Source organism: Marmota marmota, unplaced genomic scaffold (genome assembly GCF_001458135.2).
Source record: "Marmota marmota marmota unplaced genomic scaffold, marMar, whole genome shotgun sequence".
Lineage (NCBI taxonomy): Eukaryota > Metazoa > Chordata > Mammalia > Rodentia > Sciuridae > Marmota > Marmota marmota.
The window spans coordinates 2,261,778-2,287,692 of NW_025999891.1; the positions used below are offsets into that span (position 1 = coordinate 2,261,778).

The following is a 25,915-nucleotide window of genomic DNA, read 5'->3' on the forward strand; positions in this document are numbered from 1 at the left end:
TTCCTTCATCTACAACACAGGGAGAATGCCGTCTACATGGCCTGATTCACGTATCCACAGGATCAAGTCATGATATATGTAACAATATTAGGGAGAATGCAAGGTAAGCATTTATACATTAATATAAATGTAGTATAATAAAACATTAGTATTTTAGTCTGGACAAATAACTCAAAATGTATGTTCTGCAAAAACAACTCAGAATGTATCTTTGCTTACAGTGAATTAATCACAAAAAAAACATATTAGCCTTAGCTATGTGCAGTGGTACATGCCTGTAACCCCAGAGACTTGGGAAGCTGAAGCAGGAGGATCACAACTTTGAGGAACAGCCTCAGCAACTTAATGAGACCTTGTCTCAAAATTTAAAAGGCTAAGGGTGTGGGGCTGGGATTGTGGCTCAGTGGTAGAGCGCTCGCCTAGCACAGGCGGGACCGGGTTCGATCCTCAGCACCACATAAAAATAAAGGCATTGTGTTTTATCCATCTACACCTAAAAAAATAAATATTTTTTAAAAAAAGGCTAGGGGTGTAGCTCAGTGGCAGAACATCCCTGGATTCAATTCTCAGTGTGGCAAGATGACTACTACAACAAGAGACATGTTAACCTTAAAACAATACATTCTTAGTTCTAAAGATCTGGGAAACTCCAAGGCTAACAAGTGGTACTGGAACCTGTGCACAAGATACTGATTTAATTACCAGAATCTCCTAATCTCTAAGTATGCAATGAAATAAAGAAAAAGTATATATTTCTTAACAGAAGCAGAATTTGGCCTAATTATAATGATGTTATAACAGGAATAATTGTAAACTATCCTTTCATGTGACTGGGAACAAAGTTCAAGTATAATAAGGAGACAAGGGTGAGTAATTAGGTCTGATTTGGATTAAACACTACTCAATTCACCTCTTCTTCCACTTTATAAAAGACAATACTGGGTCATCAAATTTGTCAGTAGAAACATCTGCAGAAGAAATGTCTCCCTTCTAATCGTGAGCTGTTATGAAAGTGACACTAATATATTTTGCCTAACATCCATGTTCTAGATATTATGATATCTAGTGATGAACTCAGCATCTTTTCACAGTCAACAATACAATAGGGAAATATAAATTAGAATCCTGGCCTGTTATCCAATACTTTATGGAAGATGATAAGTTTCTTGTGCACTTTAAAACTTTAATCTAGATGACTTCAAAACACCAAACCAAAACAGACTAAAAAAGCATTATCCCTGGTTTTGCAAAATTAATCTCCTTCCAGAGGAAACCTGGGAGTCCAATTAGAGCAAAGGAAATTTTATAGCTTTATTACAGACTTCTGAAAATAGGGAGTTATTAATGGAAATGCTGACAGAACAACCACAGTACTGAATTCATGCTGTTTAAAATACTATATTTCCATGGATTTAAAAGAGGGAAGAGGAAAAGGGAGGCCAACCTCTTACATGAAGACAGAGTTTCAAATTCCCATCCACTGTTCTCACATATCTGAATGACTTCTTGTGTCAAGGACTTGAAATCCAGGAAAGCTTTGCCCTGTCAGCAGAAATACTGCAATTTTTCTAATGCACAACCTCCAACTGAGGATGGAATTTTCCTTACAAAAATCTCTACCAGCAATCAAAAGCAAGAGTGACCTGGGTAATAGCCAGAGCAGTTACAGTAGTGATGAATGGCATTTTCCTCTTCAGATGCTGAGACTCCAGTTAAAACTTGTGACTGCCATTAACATGGAAACAAGGAGATGGCAAAAATTATGCTTGACCTTCCTTTCCTGGCTCCTAACAAGTGCCAATTTATATGGAGATGGCTCAGAAGAATAATAAACTTCAGTGTTCCTTCTTGGCACACTGTTTTCCTAAAGCTATTTTCAATAATCCTGTTACAGACAATTGGGACTTACGTTTCTAAGGACAGGAAGGAAATAGTCTAACTGTTGGAATTGTCAACTAAATAAAAGAAAAATTCAAAGTAGCTTTATTTGGTGTGGGGAGAGTATCTTTGTTAATAGGCATGGAACACTAAAATTAAAGATTCTCTAGCTTATCTGAAATACATAGTCTGCACAGATTAAATGAATCTGAAACACATAGTCTACACAGATTAAATGAAGATAAAATAGGAAGCAGGCTTATGTTAAGGTATTCTATGTTTACTGAAAAAGATAAACTTATTAAAGTTTAAAACAATATGGAAACAATATTTCCAAAGAGAATAAATTTTTTTAAAAAATTTGTTTCTTTCATTTTTCTTTTCTTGTTGTTGTTTGGTACCAGGGATTGAACCCAGGGGCACTTTACCAATGAGCCACATCCCCAGACCCCTTTTTAGAAATATTTTATTTTGGGCTGGGGTTGTGGCTCAGCAGTACAGCGCTCGCCTAGCATGTGTGAGGCCCTGGGTTCGATCCTCAGCACCCCATAAAAATAAATAAATAATATAAAGATATTGTATCCAACTACAACTAAAAAATAAATATTAAAAAAATCTAACATTAAAATAATTGATTTTTTTTTTTAAGAGAGAATTTTTTAATATTTATTTTTTAGTTTTCGGCAGACACAACATCTTTGTTTGTATGTGGTGCTGAGGATCGAACCCGGGCCGCACGCATGCCAGGCGGGCGTGCTACCGCTTGAGCCACATCCCCAGCCCCAAAATAATTGATTTTTTTAAAATTTTATTTTAGGGACAGGGTCTTGTTAAGTTGCTTAGGGCCTTGGTAAGTTGCTGAGGCTGGCTTTGAACTCCCAATCCTTCTGAGCTGCAGGGATTACAGGCCTGAGCCATAGGAGATTAAACATTAAAATGACTAAAAATTATCACATTGTAACCAATGTTGTTCACAATAGCCAAAAGGTATATCAAGGCTCACAACAATTACATGTCTAAACATTCAGTGAAAAGAACTAAAAGCAGGGACTCAAATACATTTGTAACCAATGTTGTTCACAATAGCCAAAAGGTGCAAACAACCCACAAGTCCTAGATGGATGGAAAAATGAAATGCAGTAAACCCAAACAACGTAATATTCTGCAGTCATAAAAAGGAACAATGTTCCAAAACATGCTACAACATGGATGGACCTTGAGGACATAACAAGGGAAGGATGCTAGAAACAAAAGGTCAAATATTGTTGGACACCATTTATACAAAATATCTAGAAAAACAGGCCAATTCATAGGGATAAAAGGTAAATTAGAGGTTACAGGAAGCTGGGAGAGCTGTTGCTTAATGGTTACAGAGTTTCTGTCTGGAATGATAAAAATTTCAGAAACAGAAGCAGTGACAATTGTCCAATATTGTGAATGTAATTAATGCCACTGTATATAAAGATGGTTGAAATGGTAAATTTTATTGTACATATATTTTATGCAATTTTTAAAAAATTAATAATGTATAACAAGACATTGAATAGTATACTTAGATTCAGATTAAGCTGTGAGTTATATCTCAATAAAGCAATTAAAAATGTGTTACCAATTTTATGCATAAAGGCAAAAAATGCCATATTTAATAAACAAATAAGCAAAAAAATGCCATATTTAGTAAACAAAATTGGGTAAAAAGTTCTTAGGTGAAATAAAAACTATATAGCCAGAGTCTTCAGAGATAAGCATCTTATGTTATTTGAAAATAAGAACACAAAAGGTATGCTTAAGTATTAAAAGAAACTCAAAGAACACAGGGAAGAAAGAAGTATTAAGGATAAAAGTATAAAATAATGAACAGGAAGAGGAAAAGAGTAGAGTTGATAAATAAATAAATCTAGGTACAAGTCTCTTGAAAAGGCCTAAAGAAATTCTGGCTAGTTTAATCTAAGGGGTGAGGAGGAAATACATTATGGATGCAAAGAAAATAAAAGCAGATATTTAGAAAGGATGACTAAACTTAAACATCTGAGTGAAATTATTTTCAAGAATCTACACTTACTAAAATTGATTCAGTAAATGGGAGATGTAACTATAATCACAGAACATGTTTTCATTCTCAGAGGACAGCATACTGAGGCAATAAAGAGGCTCAAATTAGTGGGAGCAAGCAAACCTGGAGGTGCTTGAAAGCAGGGCAGTCAGGATGAAAAGGAGAGGAACTGGTGGAAAAGTCACAGGGACCTGACAAATGCCTGGATGCACAAAATTGGCTTATATCATAACCAGCAGCAGCAGCAGCAGCAACAATATTACTACTATTTACTAAGTATGAGTGAGCCTGTTATTGTCCCTGATGTCTAAAGTATAATAATTCTAATTCGCACCATCCTGGAGTAGGTATTATTACTTCCATGACATAGGTGAAGAATCTGAGGCTCAGAGAAGTTAAGTCACTTGTCCAAGGTAAACAGAAAACAGCAGAGCCAAGAATTCAAAGCGCAAGTTTTTCCATTTGACCAGGCTGCCATATGATATTACATTAGTAACACTGTTCAATCACCTCAATTACTTGAGAATTAAAAAAATGTTCAGTCTCCTTCATTGTGTATAGAGGAGAGAGAAGATAAGTTGATTCTTTATAGGTTGTCTAAAAATGAGGAATTTTAGAAGACAAGTAGTAAAGAGTTTCAAACAAACAGCAGATGTGTGTCTGCCAAAAAAACGCTATCAAGGCTCACATGCAATAGCAGGATGAAGCATGGTGGTCAGATGAACCCGGTCACATGGCAGTGCTAAACAGTTGAGTATACATGTTACCAGTTGTTACCTCAACTGCAGTCAGTGGCACTCAAGAAGTGGGCAAAACAGATCATTCACTTGAATTTAACATGTCAAATAAAGACCTCTACACCCAAAATCCTGGCTAGGGAATGGTGGTAGGGCCCAATCAAAACCAGGGGCACTGCTCCTGCAGAAGGCTGAGCCCTAGGCTGACTCCAGGGCTGCTCCACCTACCCCAGTGCTCTCTGCACTCCCAGGTTACGCCCAGAATGAAGCAATTTCTGAGTTTCTGAAGTTTACTGTTGTTTGAAGGTAAGAGGAATAATACGAGGAGTGGGAGGAGGGAAAAAGGAGAAAAAGACAAAAGAAAAGAAAAAAGAAAGAAACAAGCTGGATGTGGTGACACACACCTATAGTTCCAGCTACTCTGGAGGCTAAGACAAGAGGATCACTTGAGACCAGAGAGTTCAAGGCCAGCCTGGGCAACACAGGGAGACCCGGTTCCCTATCCCATCGCACCCCAAAAAAAGAAAAAAAAAAACAACCAACCAAAAAAACTTCTGATCATTTTCAACCACTAATGGGAAAATGTGAACTTATGCTTTAAAAACTCAATCATTTTCAAGACAGTATGTGTTAGGAGTAAAAAGTAAGTGGCAATCTTTTTTTCTTTTTTTCCCCAAACTACGGTGCTTTCAAGACTAAGGCCTCTGTTTTCTTTATTTTCATCAGTCAGTGGGCTTCACTTTCTTCCCAAGAGAGAATGAGAAAAAGGATACATTTAAAATGATGAAGGGCAAGAATACAAACCTTCCTACAACTCAGCTGATAACAATGAATTCCTAATCCCACGCGGTGAAGATGATGCTTATGCTGTCAAGTACCATCACCCACCTAGTTGAGAGTTTGGAGAATGCTATTTTCATTCTAGTGCTTGAATTAGATGATGTGCTAATTTTTATGATGAAAATCAAGGAATGTTTTCTCCGTGAAAGGCAACATGCTTTGCTGATTTAGTTAATAAATCTTTATGATATCTTCATGAAGAATGAAGCAGGCAAATATTAACAGCTGCCTTTTCTAGAGAAAAGTAAGACAAAAAGATGAAGAAAAATTATTCTGGATAATAACTGGGGACAGGTGGAAATCCTGTGTTTTCGGGGCCTGGCACTTTGTATTAAAGTGAGAATGAGGGGAAGAGAACAAGAAGTCCCTAATAGCATGCCACATGGCTCTGAACCCATCCACTTCACCTTTTTATCTAGAAGTCAAATCAAGACATTGAAGAGCATGTCTGGAAAATCTGCTAAAATGGGGAGGTCATCACAGATTCAAAAGGTCTCAACAGGTTGGAGCAATCAAGCAAAATTAGCAAGGTAAAACCAAGGGTGAGACACATAAAGTCTGGCACTTATTTAAAAAAAAAATCTCTTGCACAAATAGAAGAGGAGAAAGTTTAAATGAAGTTCATATGAAAGAAACTTGGGGCAGTATTGAAAACCATTGGCTCACAGATGTGTTTTGTTTGGCTTTTGCAGTGTTTGTGAAAAACATGAAGCCAACATTTAAAAATTGGGAGAGGCACATAAAAATCCAGATTTCTGGCTTCTCTAGAAAAACTGATAGAATTGCAAACTCCAGGTCTGCATTCAGACATGACAAGGAATGGTTAGAATTTACGTATGGCTGTCCCCTTCAGACAGAGAATTCACACCAAGGACGAAGGCATAAGGATTGTATGGCAGCCTGCTTAAGCCATTTAAGTTTTCTTTTTTCCTCTGAGGACATCCATTTGCAACTCTTTACCTGGGGGGCTTAAGGGGACTGCCAACTCTTCAGAAGCCCATGGTGTGATACAGCTGCCAAAAGTTTCACCAAATCCAAGATAATGGAAGAACACATTAGTGGCTCTGAACTTTTGAACAGTTATAGACTCCATAGAGAATCTTAAAAAAATAAATAAATAAACCAATGAGTCTTCTCTCCAGAAATATGGCTGTCCATACAAATATTTACAATTAATTTCAGGGAACTGACAGGCCCCTGAATGATTCCAGTCTAGAACAAGGAGGCAAACTGTCCCTCTGTATGTTCCCATGGTATGTCTACTCCTGGGAACCACATTTTAAGAGGCAAGCGGACAAATTTCTAACCAAAGCAAAGCTATCAGGATGATAAAGGAGCTGGAAATTACATCATAAAGTTCAGAAAACTTAGAATGGCTGGGCTAGAAAAGAAACAGTAAGAAAGGAACATAATAACCATTTTAAATTTCAGAAGCTGTAATAAGGAAAAGGGATTAGGCTTACACTGGTCCGGCTGGCAAAATTAAATCAATGAGGAGCTACAATGAAGTCTATTTTACTATTTCAGTTCAGTCTAAGAAAGTTTCTTATAATTAAATCTGTACAAAACTGGAAGAGTTTGTCCTATTCAGTGTGGGTCAATGAAGTCAGGAGCTTCCCATCACTGTAAGGATGCAATGTCATAGATGCGGATGTTATATAAAGAATTCCCAAACTAGGTGGCATCTCGCACTACAATTATCTGAAGCTTCTTCCAAATCAAACTTTTAGTGATCAGAGCTGGAGAGGGCAATAATAATTCTCTTCCCCTCCCACACCTTACTCTGACCAAAGAAACAGCCCCATTGCATCCAAGCTCCATTCAAGATACAGAAACCCAGTGGCTGATCTGTCTTGGTGATTCTCAGTGAGAACACTGGAAACTGGTCAAGGTTTGGCTACTCTTGCAATTTCACATGCCAGCTTTTTCCTTCTCTAACCTGTTCTTCTATTCACCTCCCTTTCCACCTACATTCAAGCTGTCCATTTTAATTACTGGGAAGCTGCATAAATTTCATATCAAATCATGTACTTGCTGAATTGACTCATTTTATCCACCAACTTTCAAACATGTGGGTATTTAATTAAAGCTTTGGATTGATGATTTCAACAGATAAAAATGGGGAGGACTCCATGCCATATTAACTTTGTAAAAGCATCACCGTCTGGTTAAAAGAGGTCACAGACAAGACTAGTTCAAATTGGCCCACATAGGAGGTGGTCAACAAGCAAAGAATTCTCCAAAATGCTTAGCACAGTGCTAACCATGCAAGTTGGGGTTCCGGAAAATTGTTAGGAAGTAAAGAAATGGCCTCACTGTGTCTTCAATTTCTAGAACATCCCTTGCTCCCAAGGAATTTTTACAAAGAACTCTTTAAAAACTCTTCTGTTAAAAATGTATTTTAAGACACCACAAACGTGAAGTAAACACTTTCCCCTTATTTGCACAGATTGAGAAAGCACATCTATTCAACTTGAATGTGATCGAGATGAAATTTATGAAAGGAAAACTCGTTATTGTCCATACTGCTGCTCTCCTCCTGAATGTTCCTCAGAAGCATAGAAAACGAGTTCTGAAAGCGAACTTTTCCTGTGTTCCAGGGAAGAGGGGAACGTGGGGCCTCTTGACCTATAAAACTCAATATTTTGGAACATCCATAATTCTCTCAAGCCTGTGCCAGTCAAATAGAGACTCCCTTCGGCAAAACAACTGCCAGCCAAAGCTGGAGAGTAAAGCTTTCATGCTTAGGAGTTGACAAGGACAGGATTTAAAAGCTCCCTGGAAAAAAAAGTCTCAACTTCAGCTTGCATTACAAACTGTTGGAAAAGACAGATGGAGGGGATGACAGGAAAAGCAATTATTTCTTCTGGGCTTCCTCTCTGTCTGGATTCTAAGGAGACGAATACAAAATTCCATCACAGATTGAAATGCTATCTAAACATTCTTGAAAATGTGCTCTTGCTCTCTGAAATATGACCTGCTCTGCTGTAGTAACTTGTAACCCATTACTATATGAAGGTGGGGAGTACCGACATTCCTGCAGCCCACCTACTTCTGGGCCTGACTCCCCAAATTGAGTTTGTGACCCCCAGCTTAAAATGTAAATAACTAAAAGATGTATATTCACATACCATGACCCACCAAAAGTCATGATGAATCATCTGCTTTATTTTCACATTCCTGGAGTTTTAAATACCTGTGACTCTCTTGAGTATTTAAAAGTTTCTAGTGAGCTATTCCAAGTGAAGATTGAATCACACTAAACAGTAGTGCTATTCCAAATAGTAGTATACTGGGACTATTCATACATGAATCTGGGCAGGGGTATAGCTCAGCAGTAGAACATAAGGCCTTGGGTTCAAACCCCAACACGGCAAAGAAATAAAAATCTCATGCAAGAACCAAGCTTTCAACCACTATAAAGGAATACTCAACAGGGCTAGGGATGTGGCTCAAGCGGTAGCATGTTTGCCTGGCATGCGCGCGGCGCTGGGTTCGATCCTCAGCACCACATACAAATAAAATGTTGTGTCCACCGAAAACTAAAAATAAATATTAAAAATTCTCTCTCTCTCTTCTCTCTCTCTTTAAAAAAAAATAAAGGAATACTCAAAAACTGATTAAAATGATGTTTTTATGGTCAAGAACTTTTGTTTATTTGTAATCAACAATCATACACACACCAAATATTCATTACAGCTAAATAAAATGTTGTACGTGGACTATGGGGACTGAAACATGAAGATGAGAAAGATGTAGTTCTTACCTTCATGAAGCTTAAAAACTAATCAAGGGGACAAAACGTATTTACCAGTAAGTTAAGGGAGACCACACAACCCAAGACAAAGCATAAGCAGAAGACTGTGGGAATTCTGGGACAGACAGAACACACATCTGAATGAGGAATACTGGGATCAGTCTTCTCCTCTGTAGAATGAGAGGAGTAAGCCAGATGAATTCAGAGTCCCTTTGAGCTCTAAAATTCTGATTCCTTTGATGTTACCCAGATGAGGTAAATATATCACAAAGGAAAGATTATTTAAGCCAGCCCTTAGATGGGTAAGATTTTGAAATGTAGCTATTGGAAGAAAGAAAGAGAAGAAAAGACATTTCAGGCCCAAAGAAATACGTAAGCATAGGCCCAGAAAGCGCAGAGCATGCTTGCAGGGCACCAAGTCTTCAGTATGTATGGAATATAAGGACAGACAAAATCAAGAAATGGAGACTGAAGCCTTGAATATAAAGCACAGAAACTTGGATTTACTTCATTTAGTAAGCTAGAGGCACTGAGGTTTCTGAAGAGGCAAATGACATGACTAGACACGTTAGAGAAGTTAATCAGGGGGCTGGGGATGTGGCTCGAGCGGTGGCGGGCTCGCCTGGCATGCGTGCGGCCCAGGTTCGATCCTCAGCACCACATACAAACAAAGATGTTGTGTCTGCCAAAAACTGAAAAATAAATATTAATAAATTTTCTCTCTCTATCGCTCTCTCTCACTCTCTCTTTAAAAAAAGAAAAAGAAAAGTTAATCAGTGTAGAGTGTTTGTAGGTTACCCTGTTCCTCTTCATTATCTCTGAGGGCCCAGTTTGCATGGGCCTATTCTGCCAGAGAAGCAGTACTTCTTACCTCAGAAAGCAGAAACAAAGCAATAAGGGCTAAGACCATACAAAAGTCCGGAAGCCTGGCACAGTGGTGCATACCTGTAATCCCAGCAGCTTGGGAGGCTGAGGCAGGAGGATCGCAAGTTCAAAGCCAGCCTCAGCAAAAAGCAAGGCACTAAGCAACTCAGTGGGACCCTGTCTCTAAATAAAATACAAAAAAGAGCTGGGGATGTGGCTCAGTAATCTAGTGCCCCTGAGTTCAATCCCTGATACCCTTCTGCCAAAAAAAAAAAAGTCCAGGAAATAGGATTGGTTTTAAGAACCTAGCATGTCTTCAAGCAAATACTGATTATGATAACAGGAAGACAGATGACTTACAAATAGGCCAACAAAAGAAGATTGTTAAGAGGGGGGGAGAAGCCATAAAGTGTGGGAAAACAGAAAGATGAATACAACTGAAATTGGAGAAGAAAGGACTCATAACACCTGTGGAGCCAGTAGCAGGGGAAACAGAAATATCAAAGATCAGGAAATTTCTAAGTAAGATTACACCCTCCCCTCACCCACACTAAATGTGGGCAAGCATAAAGAACATTTTCAGGAATTAATTGGACTAAAAAATGTCTAATAGAAGAGATAAAAGGACCAAGGCTATGCATAATAGCGCTCTCCTGACTGAACTAAACAAGCACTGAAGAGGCAGGACCAGGCGCTGTGGAGAGGAAGGCTAGAAAGGCATGCTCAGCATTTCTGTTATGACAGTAATTTCTGAAATACGATACCTATACAGAAGAACAGAATCCAAATAAAAAGGAACATGGCTAATAGATAACATCTGGCCTCTCAATCACTGAAGAATACCTCCCCCACACCCTTCTTTTCCCTTTCTCCCCTCTCAATACCTCTCTTTATTAAGATCCCAAAAGAACTGTAAAACTCTGAAATGAATCCATAGTTACCTGCTTCTGACAAAACTAGGCATGAGGAACTGTAGCTGTGTCAGGTTACCATCTTTTGAAGCGACAAACCCCCAACAACTTACCTGATAGACAAAAGCAGTCATCTTATTTAGCCATAGTACACAAAATAAAAGAGACATCGGGTACTAAGTCAAAGACAAGGAAACCAATTTGCTCATTAAGCCTGCATGTCCCTGGCCTTGAATGAGCTATGCTACTACACATGATCCTGATCCAAGGGACACTGAGTGACAGCTCAAAGCTGATCTGGGCATCCTACCCCTGCTATGCGGCAGGGAACAGGCGTATAAGTCATGCACATTTCCTGATGTATATGGAACAGAACAATAAAAAAGTGCTCTGCAAACAGATCGACATCTTGTTCACTTGATTGTTGGGTCTTCTAGAAATTAAGGGAGTATAATTTTCTTTTTTTTCTTTATGGATGAAGTTGAACATCTTTTTACATTTGTTTATCAGCTACTTGTGATTTTTCTGTGACTTTGCTGTATATATTTTTTGTCCTTTTTCTTTTTTTATTTTAAACATCAGAAATTTATTGGTTGCTCAAAACATTATATTGATCTTGACATATCATATATCCTACATTTGTTTCAAATGGGGTATGAATTCTTATTATTCCCACGTGTACAGATTGCAGGATCACGTTGATTATACAGCCACATTTATACATACTGCCAAACTAGTGTCTGTTGTATTCTGCTGCCCTTCCTATCCCCTTCCTATCCCCCCCTTCCCTCCCCTCCCCTCCCTCTACCCCATCTAAGGGAGTATAATTAATATGGAGGAATAAATTACTTACTTGCCTTCCATCCTGCCCAACATTTGTCTGACCTCTTACAACTGTTCGAATATTGTCATCCAGTCTCCTAGCAAAAAAAGTTAAAGGATATAAATTATTCAAAAATCTCTACTTTAGGTGAACTATAAGAAAAAATTTGGTAATTTATCCATCAGCTTCTACAAATTGCACCTACTTATCCAGAACATCAAACAAGAGTGAATGAAATAAAAACGAGGACTTGAACCTAAGGGGCAGCAACAACAGTGCAAAGCCAACCCCAGCGTAGACTGATGAGTTTTTTGTTTAAAAACATGGCAATTTTTAGACCATGCACAGTGGTGCATATCTATAATGCCAGTGACTCAGGAGGCTGAGGCAGGGGAATCACAAGTTCAAGGCCAGCCCTCAGTAACTTAGAAAGACCCTGAGGACTTAGCCAGGGCCTGTCTCAAAATAAAAACATTTAAAAAATAAAAATGGCTTGGGATGTGGCTCAGTGGTTAAGTACCCCTGGGTTCAATCGCTGGTACAAAAAAAAAAAAAAGTCTACTTTTACTTTTCAGAGCTGCTTGAAAGAACCAATAAAACCTTTTTATTTTTCATGGAATAAATTAGGAATGATAAAGTTGCAGTAGCTCTATAGGAAGAAGCCAGAAAAATACAAATTACCACACACAAAATCCTTTCTTCGGTGACCTTAAAAGAGTCAAGGAGCCAAGGTGATATGTGAAATCTGTGCTTACCCTATGTACCCCATCATGCAATGTGTATGAGAGAGATTGATGGCTTCCTGCTCCTCTTTCCTCTGCAGTTCAACAGGCTGAGCAGAAGGATCTCAAGTTCAAAGCCAGCCTCAGCAACTTAGTGAGGCACTAAGCAACTCAGTGAGACCCTGTCTCTAAATAAAATACAATAAAGGGCTCGGGATGTGGCTCAGTAGTTGAGTACAATCCTGGGCACAAAAAAAAAAAAAAAAGAAGAAGAAGAAAGAAAATACCTAGTCCATAAGTGATCTTTGAATCACCAGGGAATTTTCATTTTCCATGCAAACCCTGGACAACTTAGTGGTCTCTACTAGAATGTTACTGCTGAAGCCCAACAAAACAATAGGAAGCTCTTTGTGCTTCCTAAAATATGGATGCAACAACACACACATGGGGCAGAGACTTGCACACAAATACCAAAGGTCGTAGAGAAAAATTTCATATCCTGGGTTCAAGATGAACCCTTTCCCTCAATAGTTGAAAACAGACACAAAAACCAAACTATATTTAAGGCAATGAAATCAATCTATTTATACAATGAGCAGACATTTATCAAGTACCTGCCATGTGTAAACCCAGACACGGATAAGCCAGAACAAGATTATTGAGCAGGAAGGACACCTAATGACCACCCTGAGCAATCACATCTTGGGTTAATTACAATGTTTAATCCTGTGCCACCACCCAGGTCAAGCAGATCTGACATTATTAGCTAGTAGGCAACCAACCATGTGTATCACATGTAAGCCTAGGTTCATATCTGACCCTTGGGAATACAGAAAAAGGAAAACCCACTAGAGAAATAAAACCACTAAAAACAGTCAGGAGCTGTGATGCATATTTGTAATTCCAGCAACTCGGGGGCTGAGGCAGGAGGATCACAAGTTCAATGCCAGCCTGGGAACTTAGCAAGACCCTGTCTCAAGATTTAAAAAAAAAAAAAAAAATTTATAAAGGGCCAGGGTATAGCTCAGTGGTGAACCAGAGTGCCCCCGGGTTCAAACCCCAGTACTACAAATAAATAAATAAATAAATAATAAAACATTTAAATAAGAAGTTTTATAATTAACTTTTATTATTAACTACTATGCTTTTTTTTTAAAAAAGCAAACTCTATTATAGCTTCCTTAATTTTTTATGAATAATTCAAGACTGGCTAAGAATGAGTTATTGTTTTTTTTTTTAATTTGTGTGTGTGTGTTTGTGTGTGTGTGTGTGTGTGTGTGTGTGTGTGTGTGTGTGTAGTGCTGGGGATTGAACCCAGGGCCTTGTACAGATGAGGCAAGCACTCTATCAACTGAGCAATATCCCCAGTCCAAGAATGGGGTTTTTGGAGCTGGGGATGTGGCTCAAGTGGTAGCACGCTCGCCTGGCATGTGTGTGGCCCAGGTTCGATCCTCAGCACCACATACAAACAAAGATGTTGTGTCCGCCGAAAACTAAAAAATAAATATTAAAATTCTCTCTCTCTCTCTTTAAAAAAAAAAAAAAGAAAGAATGGAGTTTTCATGGACATTCAGATAAAACAAAAATCATTATTTTTTTTAATTTGAAATTTCAGTCGTCTCAAAGAAAAGTATACTTTTGGAATGTAATTAACTAAATTAATAACATACTTTTCATTAATTGACAATTGTATGATGTTACTTACCTTATTTTCAGTCTAATTTTGTTCACAACTTCATCTATATTTGCCAGAGACTAAAATAAAGAAGAAAAGAGTGTCCAGCTGTTATTTCACTTCCTGGAATTCCTATTTCACAGGGAAATGATGAGCTATAACATCTACTTATAAAATCTCAAAAAGTTAATCTCACAGTATGATACCATTTTTACTTTTTTTAAAAAATAAGGGGCTGGGGTGTAGCTCAGTGTACATTTGCCTAGCATATGCAAGGTCCTGGGTTCAATCCCCAGTACTGAAAAAGAAAAGAAAAGAAAAAAGAAAAGCAGAACTTGCCAACCACTGCCAAATCTAGCCCAGAAAGTATTTTTTGTAAATTAAGTTTCACTGGAACATAGCCATGTCCATTCACTTACATACTGTAGCTGCTTGTGAGCTGCAATAGAGGAGTTGGAAAGTTCTGACAGATACTGCCTTGCTCACAAAGTCTAAAATATTTACTATCTGAACCTTTAATAGAAAGTTGGATAATCCCTAGCATATAAGATTGTAACAAATTCATATAATAAAATACAGCAAAGAAAATAAATTATAACTATTACAACACACAATAACATGGACAAAATCTTACTAACATAATATTGAAGGGGGAGGAGCCAAAACCAAGAGTATATACTGAATGATTACATTTATTCAATTAAAAAAAAAAACATGTTAGAAGCCAAAATAGTGATTATCTTAGAGGGGGCTAGTGACTGTGAGGAAGCAAGAAAGGCCTTTGAAGATATTTTATTAAATGTTTTCTTTAAAAAAAAAATTTCTTAAGTTATACATGGACATAATACCTTTATTTTATTTATTTATTTTTATCTGGTGCTGGGGATCGAACCCAGTGCCTCACAGGTGCTAGGTAAGCATTCTACCACTGAGCCACACCTCCAGCCCCTAAATGCTTTATTTCTTGATCTGGGTGGCGATATTCCTTCTGTGAAATTCGTCACTATTCACTTAAGATTTGTACCCTCTTCTATATCATGTTACACTTCAACAAATAAATAAATTTATTTTTTAAGCTTAATGAAGAGCCATTAGAAAAAAATCTGGAAGGGCACACACTAGCTGTTGTAACAAAGTACAGCAGCTGTAATCTCTGAAATCTGCATTAATAGTTTTAATATATAAAAAGAAGAGATATTTAATTTTTCTTCTTTTTGCTTATGAGTATTTTTGATTACTCTATATTGACAGGTACTGCTACTGTGATTATAATAAAGCTTTTAAGATAATGACAAAAGGACCATTTCTGACTTTAGAGATGAAAACAATGTGAGGAAATAATGCCCTCTAGTGGAAAAAAGAAGGTACAATTTTATGGTACCATTTTAACTCCAAAGTTTTAAAAACTTTATAAACCCTCAACAGATATTTTACCTCAGAAGGAACTGGAGGTAGTGCAGGAATTGTGCTTATAAATTGCTCCTGGCTACCTCTTCTGGCTGTAGGAGGCCTAGAGGCTTCCAGGAGCAGTTCTGGTAAGAGAAACAGGTCCCAAATGTTTGAGATGTAAGACTGGACTATTCACATCTTGTCACTGCTCTGACTGAGCCAACCATTACTCAGAATTTTCAGAACTCCAAAAACAGACTGAGGTAAGGATGAACCTCAGAAAAAAGAAGTCTCTTTAACTGAGAAATCCATTTCAACTGGTTTCAATCCTATTCTGTTAAATCTGTCGATTCAAAACTGGATTGGGTATGATTTCCATCACCATCACAGATATAAATGACAGCCAAGTTGTCACAGGACCTGGGTTTTAGCCTACCTCCACCACTGCTACTAACTTGCTTCAGGGAAAAAGAAATCTCTCTTGAGTTTCTATTTCATCATATGCAAAATGGGCCTAACAGTTCCTGGCCTATCTCTGCTAAAGCCCATTCTTTCAAAAGAAATATTTTTGTGGTACTTTAAAAACTATTTTTTAAATTTTTTTTGTAGTTGTAGATGAACAGCATACCTTAATTTTATTTATTTTTTAATGTGGTGTTGAAGATCGAACCCAGTGCCTCACACATGTTAGACAAGCACTCTGCCACTGAGCTACAGTCCTAGCCCCCCAAAAATATTTTTAAAATATTAATATTTGGGAAATCTGGGTGAAGGGAAGCCAAGAATTCTCTGTACTACTCTTATACCTTTTCTGAAAATGGAAAATCCTACCAAAATTGTATAATTTGTATACATATATGATTTAAATTATGAACATCAAAATATTTGCAAGCTAGGGCTGGGATTGTGGCTCAGTGATAAGAGCGTTCGCCCGGCATATGTGAGGCCCTGAGTTCAATCCTCAGCAACACATAATGATAAATAAAGATACTGTGTCCATCTACAACTAAAAATATATTTTTTTAATTTTGCAAGATATTTAAAATTGTTAAAACATGTACATGACCAAAAATTCAGATAGTAAAAGAGGGTTCATAATGAGATGCAAGGCTTCCAAACTTACCCTGTGCTGTACGACCCCCCCAGTTCTTTCTCAGAGGCAGTGGCTCTGAGCCAGTTTCTTTTCTACTTTCTCAGACCTAGTCTGTGTTAAAAGCACATCCATGTGCTCGCTTTGGCAGCACATATACTAAAATTGGAACGATACAGATAAGATTAGCATGGCCCCTGTGCAAGGATGACATGCAAATTCATGAAGCGTTCCATATTTAAAAAAATACAATAAAAAGCACATCCATAAAGCGTACTGCACCATGCTTTTTCATTTAACAATATAACTTGGAGGTCATTCCATATCAGTAAATACTATTAGTGGTACTGGAACCATTTCCTAAATTTAATAATCCTTGGACCTTAAGCTCTTAGTCAAGCCATAGCAACTTTTCTAAGAATAATAATGAAAAATATTTATGTAGTCAGTTGTTCAACTGCATTACAATAGTGAAGACCTGGAGACAACCTAAAGACCTATTCTTAGAAGAAAAGTTAAATAAATTAGGCCAAATTATCTGATGAACTTTTATGCCACCCCTGGAGACACTAGTCAAGGAGATTATAAAACAAAGTAGACTGCTTTGGGATACTGTACTAAGAAGGGGAAAACATGTCTAAAATACCAGGCACTCCATGAATATAATCATTAAAAGAATAGAAGCTGGGCAGAGTAACAGACATCTGTAATCCTAGTGACAAGGGAGGCTGAGGGAGGAGAATTCCAAATTCAAGGCCAGCCTCAGCAACTTAGTGACACCCTGTCTCAAAATAAAAAAAGGGGGCTAGGGGATGTAGCTCATTGGTAAAGTACCCTTAGGTTCAAAACCCTCCCCCTCAAAAAAACTAGAAAAAAACATCCTGAAACTACAGAATACTTGATTGACTGTTATATGGACCCATGGATAACCACTTTCATATTTAATTTTTCCAGATTGATTGATTGATTGATTCATTCATTCATTCATTTTCTTTGTACTGGGGTAGAACTCAGGGGCACTTCACCACTAAGTACATTCCTAGTCTTTTTATTTTTACAATAGGGTCTCATTAAGTTGTTGAGGGTCTGACTAAATTTCTGAAGCTGGCCTTGAACTTGCAATCCTTCTGCCTTAGCTGCCAGAGGTGCTGGGATCACAGGCATGTATGCTGTACCCAGCCAAATTTTCCAGATTTTTCTACTAGAGAAGTAAAAGGGAAAAGGTGCTACCACTTGATTTGGGTTTATTATGCAACACTGCTCTAGACACTACAGAAAGTATTTCCCTTAATCCTCTCAACCTAATGAGATCCTGTCTTTAAAAAAAAAAAAAAAATGCTAGGATATAGCTCAGTGGTAAAGCATCCCTGAGTTCAATTTCCCGGTAGAAAGGAAGGAAAGAAGGAAGATAGATTGATTTGGAAAATATGCTCTGAATGGAGAGATGCTCTAAGATGGAGGAGATGACATGAGATTCAGTAAGTTTGTCTGATTCTAAGGTCTCTGCTCTTTCTTACTCTATAATGCTACCTCTTGTGCAATGGGTCTTGACCTACTTTTTCTGCACCCCCAAATACCTGACAGATATGAGACACTTTCTCCCATCATTTCAGTACCTCCTTATGGTAGGAATCCTTCTGGAGTCAGGGGAAAACCAGTAGGAATCCAGACTGGCTTCCCTTGATGAAGGTGATATAACCTCTCTGAGAATCACTCATCTGGTTTAGTCTTAATGAGGTTGTACAGTTTTAATTGTATAAGATTTTTAATGTTTGATTTATTGAAAAGTATTCACTGATTTTAATGACAATCCATGCTGATTACAGAAAATGCAGAACAAGAAATACAACCCTGTGTTCCCAAGAGTATAGCTACTATTAGTATTTTTGTATATTGCGTTTTATTCTTCTATGAAAATATATGGATTTTTTAAAAATAAACTGAGCCAGATGTGGTGGCACATGCCTGTAATCCCAGCTACTCAGAAGACTAAGGCAGGAGAATCACAAGTTCAAGACCAGCCTAGGCAATTTAGTGAGACCCTGTTTCAAAATAAAAATTAAAATGGCTGGGAATATAGCTCAGTTATAGAATGCCACTGGGTTCAATTTCCAACATCACAAAATGACAACAAAAACAAACAAACAAAAAATTGGGGACAAGTAATTAGATACCTTGGGTTTTTTCACTTAAAAATATTAGATTCGGAACACTCTGGGAGTTATTAAAAGTTATTTTAAATAGCTCCCTGTAACTTGTTTTTTCAAAGTTCTAATTATATTAGTTTTTCTTTTTCTTTTCTTTTTGAGACTCAGTTCTTTTCTGGGTCTCACTACATTGCCCAGGTGGATCTTGAACTCCTGGACTCAAGCAATCCTCCTACTCAACCTCCCATGAATGCTGAAAATATGCTAGTTTTTCATAAATTTAATTTAATTTTCTCTTAATTAAACCAACAACATGATGGATGATTATCTTCAGTTTACTGCTAGGAGTCTAAAAAGGTTTTCCAGATCATTGTTACCAAACCCAGATACTCTTCAGAATCACGTAGGGAACTCTGTTAAGTACAGGCTGAACTTCCCCTGGACCCAAACCTAGTGAAATAGAGACATCCAAGGACCAATCCACACTCCAGCCTCCAGGCAAGCACTTGCCACTCAACAGATCCCCTTCCTTGGAGTGACACTAAATCTACTGTTCACATACTAACATTTTTTAAAACAATCTAAACTCATAGTTAACAAGTACACACTGTAGGTCCATGAAGTATATAAGTGGCTTTTGCCCAAATTTAGCAGTAGTTTTAAAAAAGTGACATGTTAGGCTGCTACTTTCTGTTACTTTTTCATTAAGGTTCATGGGCATCTGGGTTGGTAGATGAACTGCTAAATATAATTCTGGGACCAGGGAAATAAAGGCAACCCTGTGTCATATGCTTTGAGTTACCCTAAGAAATGTCACTATACATTATCATGCACATGGAGGCCTAATTGGACAAGACATATAACTGAATCTGTGGAGCAACAAATGTTAAATGTCTTGTGCTACTTTTAGCAGTTAAAAAAAAATACATACACAATCATTTCAGGAAGAGGTAAGAACCCATGTAATTTTCAAATCTAACACTTTGTTCAGATAGCTTTCTTGATAAGGTAGGAGAAGTGAACATTTATGTGGCTAAAATTGCTGTCCTGATGCCAATTGTTACCAAATGGTTATCTCTAGCTAATTCCTAAAATTCCTGTTTCACAGAAAATGTTGAGCTATAAAGATTATTTGTGAAATCTCCAAAAAGACAATCACACAATATATTATTTTTAAAACTTTATTTTAAAAAATTATGTCCATTAGAAAGTTTGGTGCAGTTAGAAGAATAACTTCTAATAATCCAGAGCACAATAAGATAATTAACAATTAACTGCATATTTCAGAACAGTATTAAGAGGATTTTGAATGTTCCCAACACAAAGAAATGACAAACGTCTGAGGTAATAGAAACACAATCACCCTGATCTAATCACTACACATTGTATACATGTATTGAAATGTCACACTGCACCCCATAAATATGTACAATCACTAGGTATCAAATAAAATTAGAGCATTTTAAGAAAAATAGAACAGCAAACACATAAACAATTCAAAAAGAGAAAATTCAAAAGAATGTATGTCAAGATATTAACAATGATGGGGATTATGCATTCCATACTCAAACATACAACTACATATTTCCACCTTGATGACCCAAATGTGTTCAAAACTGAGCTCATGACATGTTCTCTTCTGACTCTACTTACAACTGAAACCTGTTTTCTTTCTCTCAATACTGGGTAAAGGTGTCAACACCTACTCAGTCTATTAGGCTATAAATCAAGCTCAAAATCCTTAGAGTTGCCTATAATGCTCAGTTAAAAAGCCATTTCCTCAGGGAAAGCTTTTTTGGATTCTTCAGGCAGCTTTCACCATATTTAGTGGTCTTCCTTCGTGGCACTTTTAAACTGAGCGCTCTTTATCACTCCTTGCCCTGGTATTCTCTCTGAATAATGAGAAAATAACTATGTGGAGAATATATCATTGTCAAGTGCTTACAACAGCACGTGGTACACAGTAAATACCCAATAAATGTTAACCATTATTATAGTTGTAGCAGAAGTTAGGACTCTTTTAAGAGCAAGTAACAATAATAATGATACAAACAAGTCACTGCAACTTCATAATTCACTCATAATGTGCAAATAGTATAATTAATTATTAGGAGAGACTATAAATTCCACGTTGGTAAGGACCACATCTGTCTTGCTCACTCTTGCTCTCTACATTTTTTCCTTCTTAGAAGGGTAGGCAGAGTAGATATTTTTAAAATGAATTTTAGATTCTATATGAGCCTCGACTTTCATCCCTTTAGGCAACAAACTATGTCACTTCTGTCTCCTGAGTAGTTCTCAAGTCCTGTTCTCTCCATCCCATCACCTTCACTCAGGCTTTCAGTGCCACTCTCAAGGGACCCACTGCATTAGCCTCCTAATTGGTCTTCCTGCCTCCAATGTTTAGAATGACCTTCTTTCCCTCGTATTCTCAGAAGATTTACTTGGCTGTTCTCTATGCCAAAACAATGTTCTGAAAGATTGCCACAAGCCTGGCTCCTTCATATTTATCAGGTCTCTGCTTGAATGAAACTGCCTCAGGGAAGCTTCCCTTTAAGCTCTTTTTCCTTTATCCAAAGGACCCCTACCCAAGCCTTCATGCTCTATCACTGCGCCACCTGCTTTTCATCAGATCATTAATCACACTTGATAATTTCTTTTTTTTTTTTTTTTTTTTTTTTTGAGATGAGGATCTCACTATGTTGCCTAGGCTGGTCCCAAACTCCTGGATTCAACAGCATTGAAATCTGCTCAATCTAAGGGATCCTGGCTTGGAAATACCTATATAAAAACAGGAGATTCTAAATTAAAACATCACGTTGGACACCTTAATGCTGGTTGAAGCCATCCTCCTGCCTCAGTCTCCTAAATAGCTGGGACTACAGGCATGCCACCATACCCAGCTGTAATTTCTTATTTATTTATTTATCCATTTATTTCTTGTCTTCTTCCACACAGTAGACTCCATAAGACCAGGAATTAACCTATCATGTTTACCATTTCTCCCCAGTTTCAAGAACAGTGCCTGGCACTTCTTAGTCACTTAATAAATGGTGGCTGACTTTGACTACTGAATGAATAAACAAATCCCTCAAGATGTGGCAGAGGGTTGCCTGAGGTTTTAATTTCCCTAGGAAGAATTATGCTTTCCCTCCATACCTCTTACAGCATTCAACATTGTCTCCCCCTACTTAATTATGCACACCTCAAGGGCAGGGACTGGGTTTTATTCATCTTTGTAGTCCCAGCACCTGGGACAGTGACCAACAACACATGACAGGTGACTACTGAATAGCTGCAGAATGAATAAGTGAAAACCTAAGAAAAACTCCAGCTGCTCTTCTACCAGCTCTGCTGCTTCTAATTCTTGTCTATTGTAAGAAAAACCCAGCCACCTAGGCAAATCAGCCAACAAAACGACATAAAACAGAAAGTGTAAAAATTTACATTTTGAAATAGGAGTGAAAGCTGCTTTATGACTCAGGGCTTATCCTGCCTGCCTCACTGCTACTTTTCCCTACCATGTTATAAAAATTCTTTCTACTTATTCAAATACAACAGGAAATTGAACTAAGGAAGGCGGGGGGGTTGTCCTTACAACCAAAGGGTACAATTTCTAATAATATGCTTCTAAACAATGAATTCTACTCTAACACAATTGGTCACAGAAGAATTCAATTTGAATTTAACTCTCATTTGTTTATTAAGGGCCCTGAGATTACACGGTATAACAGACCAATCACAATCCTCCAGATGAGCCAGGAACCATTAAAATGAAGGAAACCTAAAACTCTATACTTACTTGTTCCGTTGGGAACAGGGTATTGATATATTCAACAGCATTGAAATCTGCTCGATCTAAAGGATCCTGGCTTGGAAACACCTATATAAAAACAGGAGGTTATATATTAAAACATCATATTGGACACCATAAATACATACAACATTTGTCAATTAAAAAGAAAATAAATTCCACGATAGAGGGGATTAAAAATAACTGTTATCTTTCTACCTTGTTTTATATATTCTTTCTTTCCTATTAATTGGTAAGTTCTCTAGAGATAAAAGGAAAAAAAAACTTTTTCATTTTAAAATGCTTTACATGCAACAAATACTCAATAAATTATCTATTAAGGAAATAGACAGGGCTGGGGGTTGTGGCTTAGTGGCAGAGCACTTGCCTTGCATGTGTGAGGCACTGGGTTCGATTCTCAGCACCACATTAAAAAAAAAAAGTTGTTATGTCCATCTCCAACTGAAATATTTTTTTTAAAAAAGGAAATAGACATGTAATACAATGTCTATTAAATAAATCTTTAAGGGCTGTAGCTCAGCGGTAGCACATTTGCCTGGCATGTGTGAGGCACTGGGTTCGATTCTCAGCACCGCATATAAAAGGTCTATCCACAACTAAAATATATATATTCTTTAATTTTCAACATCTGTAGTTTAACATCTTGAAATAATGAACACAATATGCAAATGTGAAAAGTTCCACAGACATCAATGAAATGTCAACTCAGCAAGCATTAGTAAACCAGCTGATGACATGGTTATTATTAAGAAATCCTTAATAATAGACTTAGGTTCCATGTCTCAATCATGTCTCTACAGCAGAATTCACTATGCATTGAAGCAATCTCTGAGTGTGTGTGTTGCTGGGGAATGAACCCAGAGCCTCACCCATGCTAGGCAAGCACTCTACCACTAAGCTACTCTCCCTGCCCAATTTTTATGCTTCAGTGTTAAGGACTAGCAGCATTCAGGTTCATAGAAGAAAGCAAGAAACCATCTGAGAAATACAGCTAACTCCTTTCAAAAGTCACAAATTGAATAACATGTAACAAGGGGGATTATAAAAGGAGTCAAATGATCTCCTGCTTACTGGATTTTACCAGTTCAAGACAATTTTAATGCTGGAAAGCAACTTCTTCAGAGAAGAAGCTTTCCAAAGAAATATAGTGTCAAAGTATCAAAATGTCTCCTAAGATAGGTCAAAGACAATTTTAGAAGAGTTTAGGGCTTCTACCATGTAAAAGAGAAGCAGAGGGCTGGGGTTGTGAATCAGTGGGAGAGCGCTTGCCTCTAATGAGTGAAGCACTGGGTTCCATCCTCTGCACCACATAAAAGTAATAAAATAAAGGTATTGTGTCCATCTACAAATATATATATATATATATATATATATANATAAACACACATCCAAAAGTCTATAAATGGAACAATACAAAAACATTATTTAATACAATGGTGGATCCATGGTACGAATGGTCAATGTTAATTATTAGTAGAAGTAATGTTTTACTTAGAAGAACTTCCCAGTAGTTGTTAATATGAGGCATAACCCTTCTTAAATAATACCTCCATGACAATTCCTTCTTTAAGGGAGGTTTTCTCCCTTTATAGGAGAGAAACCCTGTACAAAGGCCTAAATCACTACTTCTAATATTATCACTCATAAAATTTTAATAACCTTGGAAAGAGAATTTAGTCAACTAAAGAGTTGCTGCAAAGAAGAGAGGCCTCCTGGGAGTATCCCCCAATGTAATCCAAACTGCAGGAATTTTCAACATTTTAGGGAAAGCAAAGGGTCATTTTTGGACCCATTTTTTGTCCCAATTCTGAGCCCCTCTAGAGGGGAGTGACAAATGAGAGGGTCTGTACTAACCTGGTAAATGAATGCAGCATCATAACCCCCAGAATATGAGGTTGCACTCACAGAGTCCCTTTTTCTAGGTGCATCCTTCAGGGGGTTCTTTTGCCCAAAGACAATCAAGGCCTACAGAGGACGCTTCCCTTCTCCTGATTCAGAAACCCGCGGCCATCTCTGATACCCCTGCCCACGCCCCCCTTTCAATCCAGCCTCCTCGCTCCCCACCCCACCCGCTCAATTCCCACCGCCCAAAACTGCAGCACCCCCCACACTCCGCTCCCGAGGGGGCGGAATGCTCACCTGCTCGATTGCTAGCTGCACCTCAGGCGTGAGCTGCAGCACGGCTTCCAGTTCCTCCACGAACTCCAGTTCCTCTTCCTCCATCATTCCGCCTCTCAGCACCCTTCTGAACCCCGTCCCAAACCCCCCACCCTCAGACCTCTAGCGGACGCCTAGGTCCCAGAAGAGCAACCCTCCAGTTGCAGAGCTCTAACAACCCACTGCTCTGTCAGCCAGCCGGCACTTCCGGGAAGCCGGGCACTTCCGGGATCCAAGGCACTCTGGGATAGCGGAGGACTGACCTCTGGAGGCGTGCCTGTCACCTCTCCGGAGTCAGCCGGGACAGCCCGTTAGCCGCGCAGCCCAGCCCTCGACGGGTCCTTAAGATGGGGGCACTCGTCACCTCGCCCAAGGCGCGTCCTCGCTCTAAGGGCCCCGGTATGGGGGACAGCCTAGCCTCCGAGGCGGACGCCTCCGTGAGTGGCAGCTGCGTTGTGACCTCCGGACAGCAACCCCAGCGGTCCGCGAAGCCCTTTCGCTCCCTGAGCCCCCTTGGTCAGTGGCAGTAGGGACACCTGCCATCGGGGATGAAATGACCCCAGCTGGTAAGTGGCGATGTTGCCAAAGACATTGATAGGATGTGTGCCCGTGTGCAGGGCCACTAGACAGTTTTCTGAAAATTGTGAAGCTGCCTTATGGGATTGGGGGTCGGGGTAAACCTAGGCAGTCCCAAGACCTGAGAAATGTTTACTTTCCAGGACACGGAATATCTCAGATATCTGAATCCCTGTCTACACTCCTGATGAGCTGTGTGATCTTGAACAAATTTCCATCTGCCCTGCTTATCTTGCACTAAATGGGGTGAACATTAAATATTAAAAGAACTATGAAATTAAACTAGCAATACAGGAAATATTCGGGTGTCTAGCCCCTGTGCCCCAGAAAGGATAAAGAAGCCAGATCACTCTTTGGAACCACTTTTTCTGCATGCACTTAAACAGTGAGGAATTGCAACCAAAGTAAAGGTTGTTTTACCAGTTGAACATTGTGGAATAGTCCCTGGTCCCACTGAGTTTTTTTTTTTTTTTTTTTTTTTA

The 25,915-nt window shown here is 38.3% G+C and overlaps 2 protein-coding genes and 1 non-coding gene across 9 annotated transcripts in view; 2 read left to right on the plus strand and 1 right to left on the minus strand.

Annotated features, from left to right (window-relative positions):
• The window catches only part of Vps53 (VPS53 subunit of GARP complex), a 146,538-nt gene extending 121,462 nt beyond the window's left edge, over positions 1–25,076 (minus strand). The window contains exons 1-4 of one of the 2 annotated variants that reach the window (XM_015501034.2): positions 24,840–25,072; positions 22,689–22,769; positions 14,291–14,340; positions 11,894–11,960 (exon numbers count right to left, since the gene is read on the minus strand). In XM_015501034.2, the coding sequence (XP_015356520.1) occupies positions 11,894–11,960; positions 14,291–14,340; positions 22,689–22,769; positions 24,840–24,926 (285 nt within the window). In that variant the 5' untranslated portion in view covers positions 24,927–25,072. Of the gene's footprint in view, positions 1–11,893; positions 11,961–14,290; positions 14,341–22,688; positions 22,770–24,839 lie in introns of both variants that reach the window. The other variant, XM_048793292.1, reaches the window with a different exon arrangement.
• Positions 16,875–16,981, plus strand: LOC125613769. The gene has a single exon (XR_007344340.1). It is a non-coding gene; the product is annotated as a U6 spliceosomal RNA (small nuclear RNA).
• A 31-nt stretch (positions 25,077–25,107) lies between the features above and the next one.
• Positions 25,108–25,915, plus strand: part of Tlcd3a (TLC domain containing 3A) — a 28,129-nt gene continuing 27,321 nt past the window's right edge. For 5 of the 6 annotated variants that reach the window (XR_007343875.1, XR_007343876.1, XR_007343877.1 and 2 more), the window contains exon 1: positions 25,110–25,423. The gene's annotated coding sequence lies outside the window, so the exon portion shown is untranslated. Of the gene's footprint in view, positions 25,424–25,915 lie in introns of all 6 variants that reach the window. The other variant, XM_048793308.1, reaches the window with a different exon arrangement.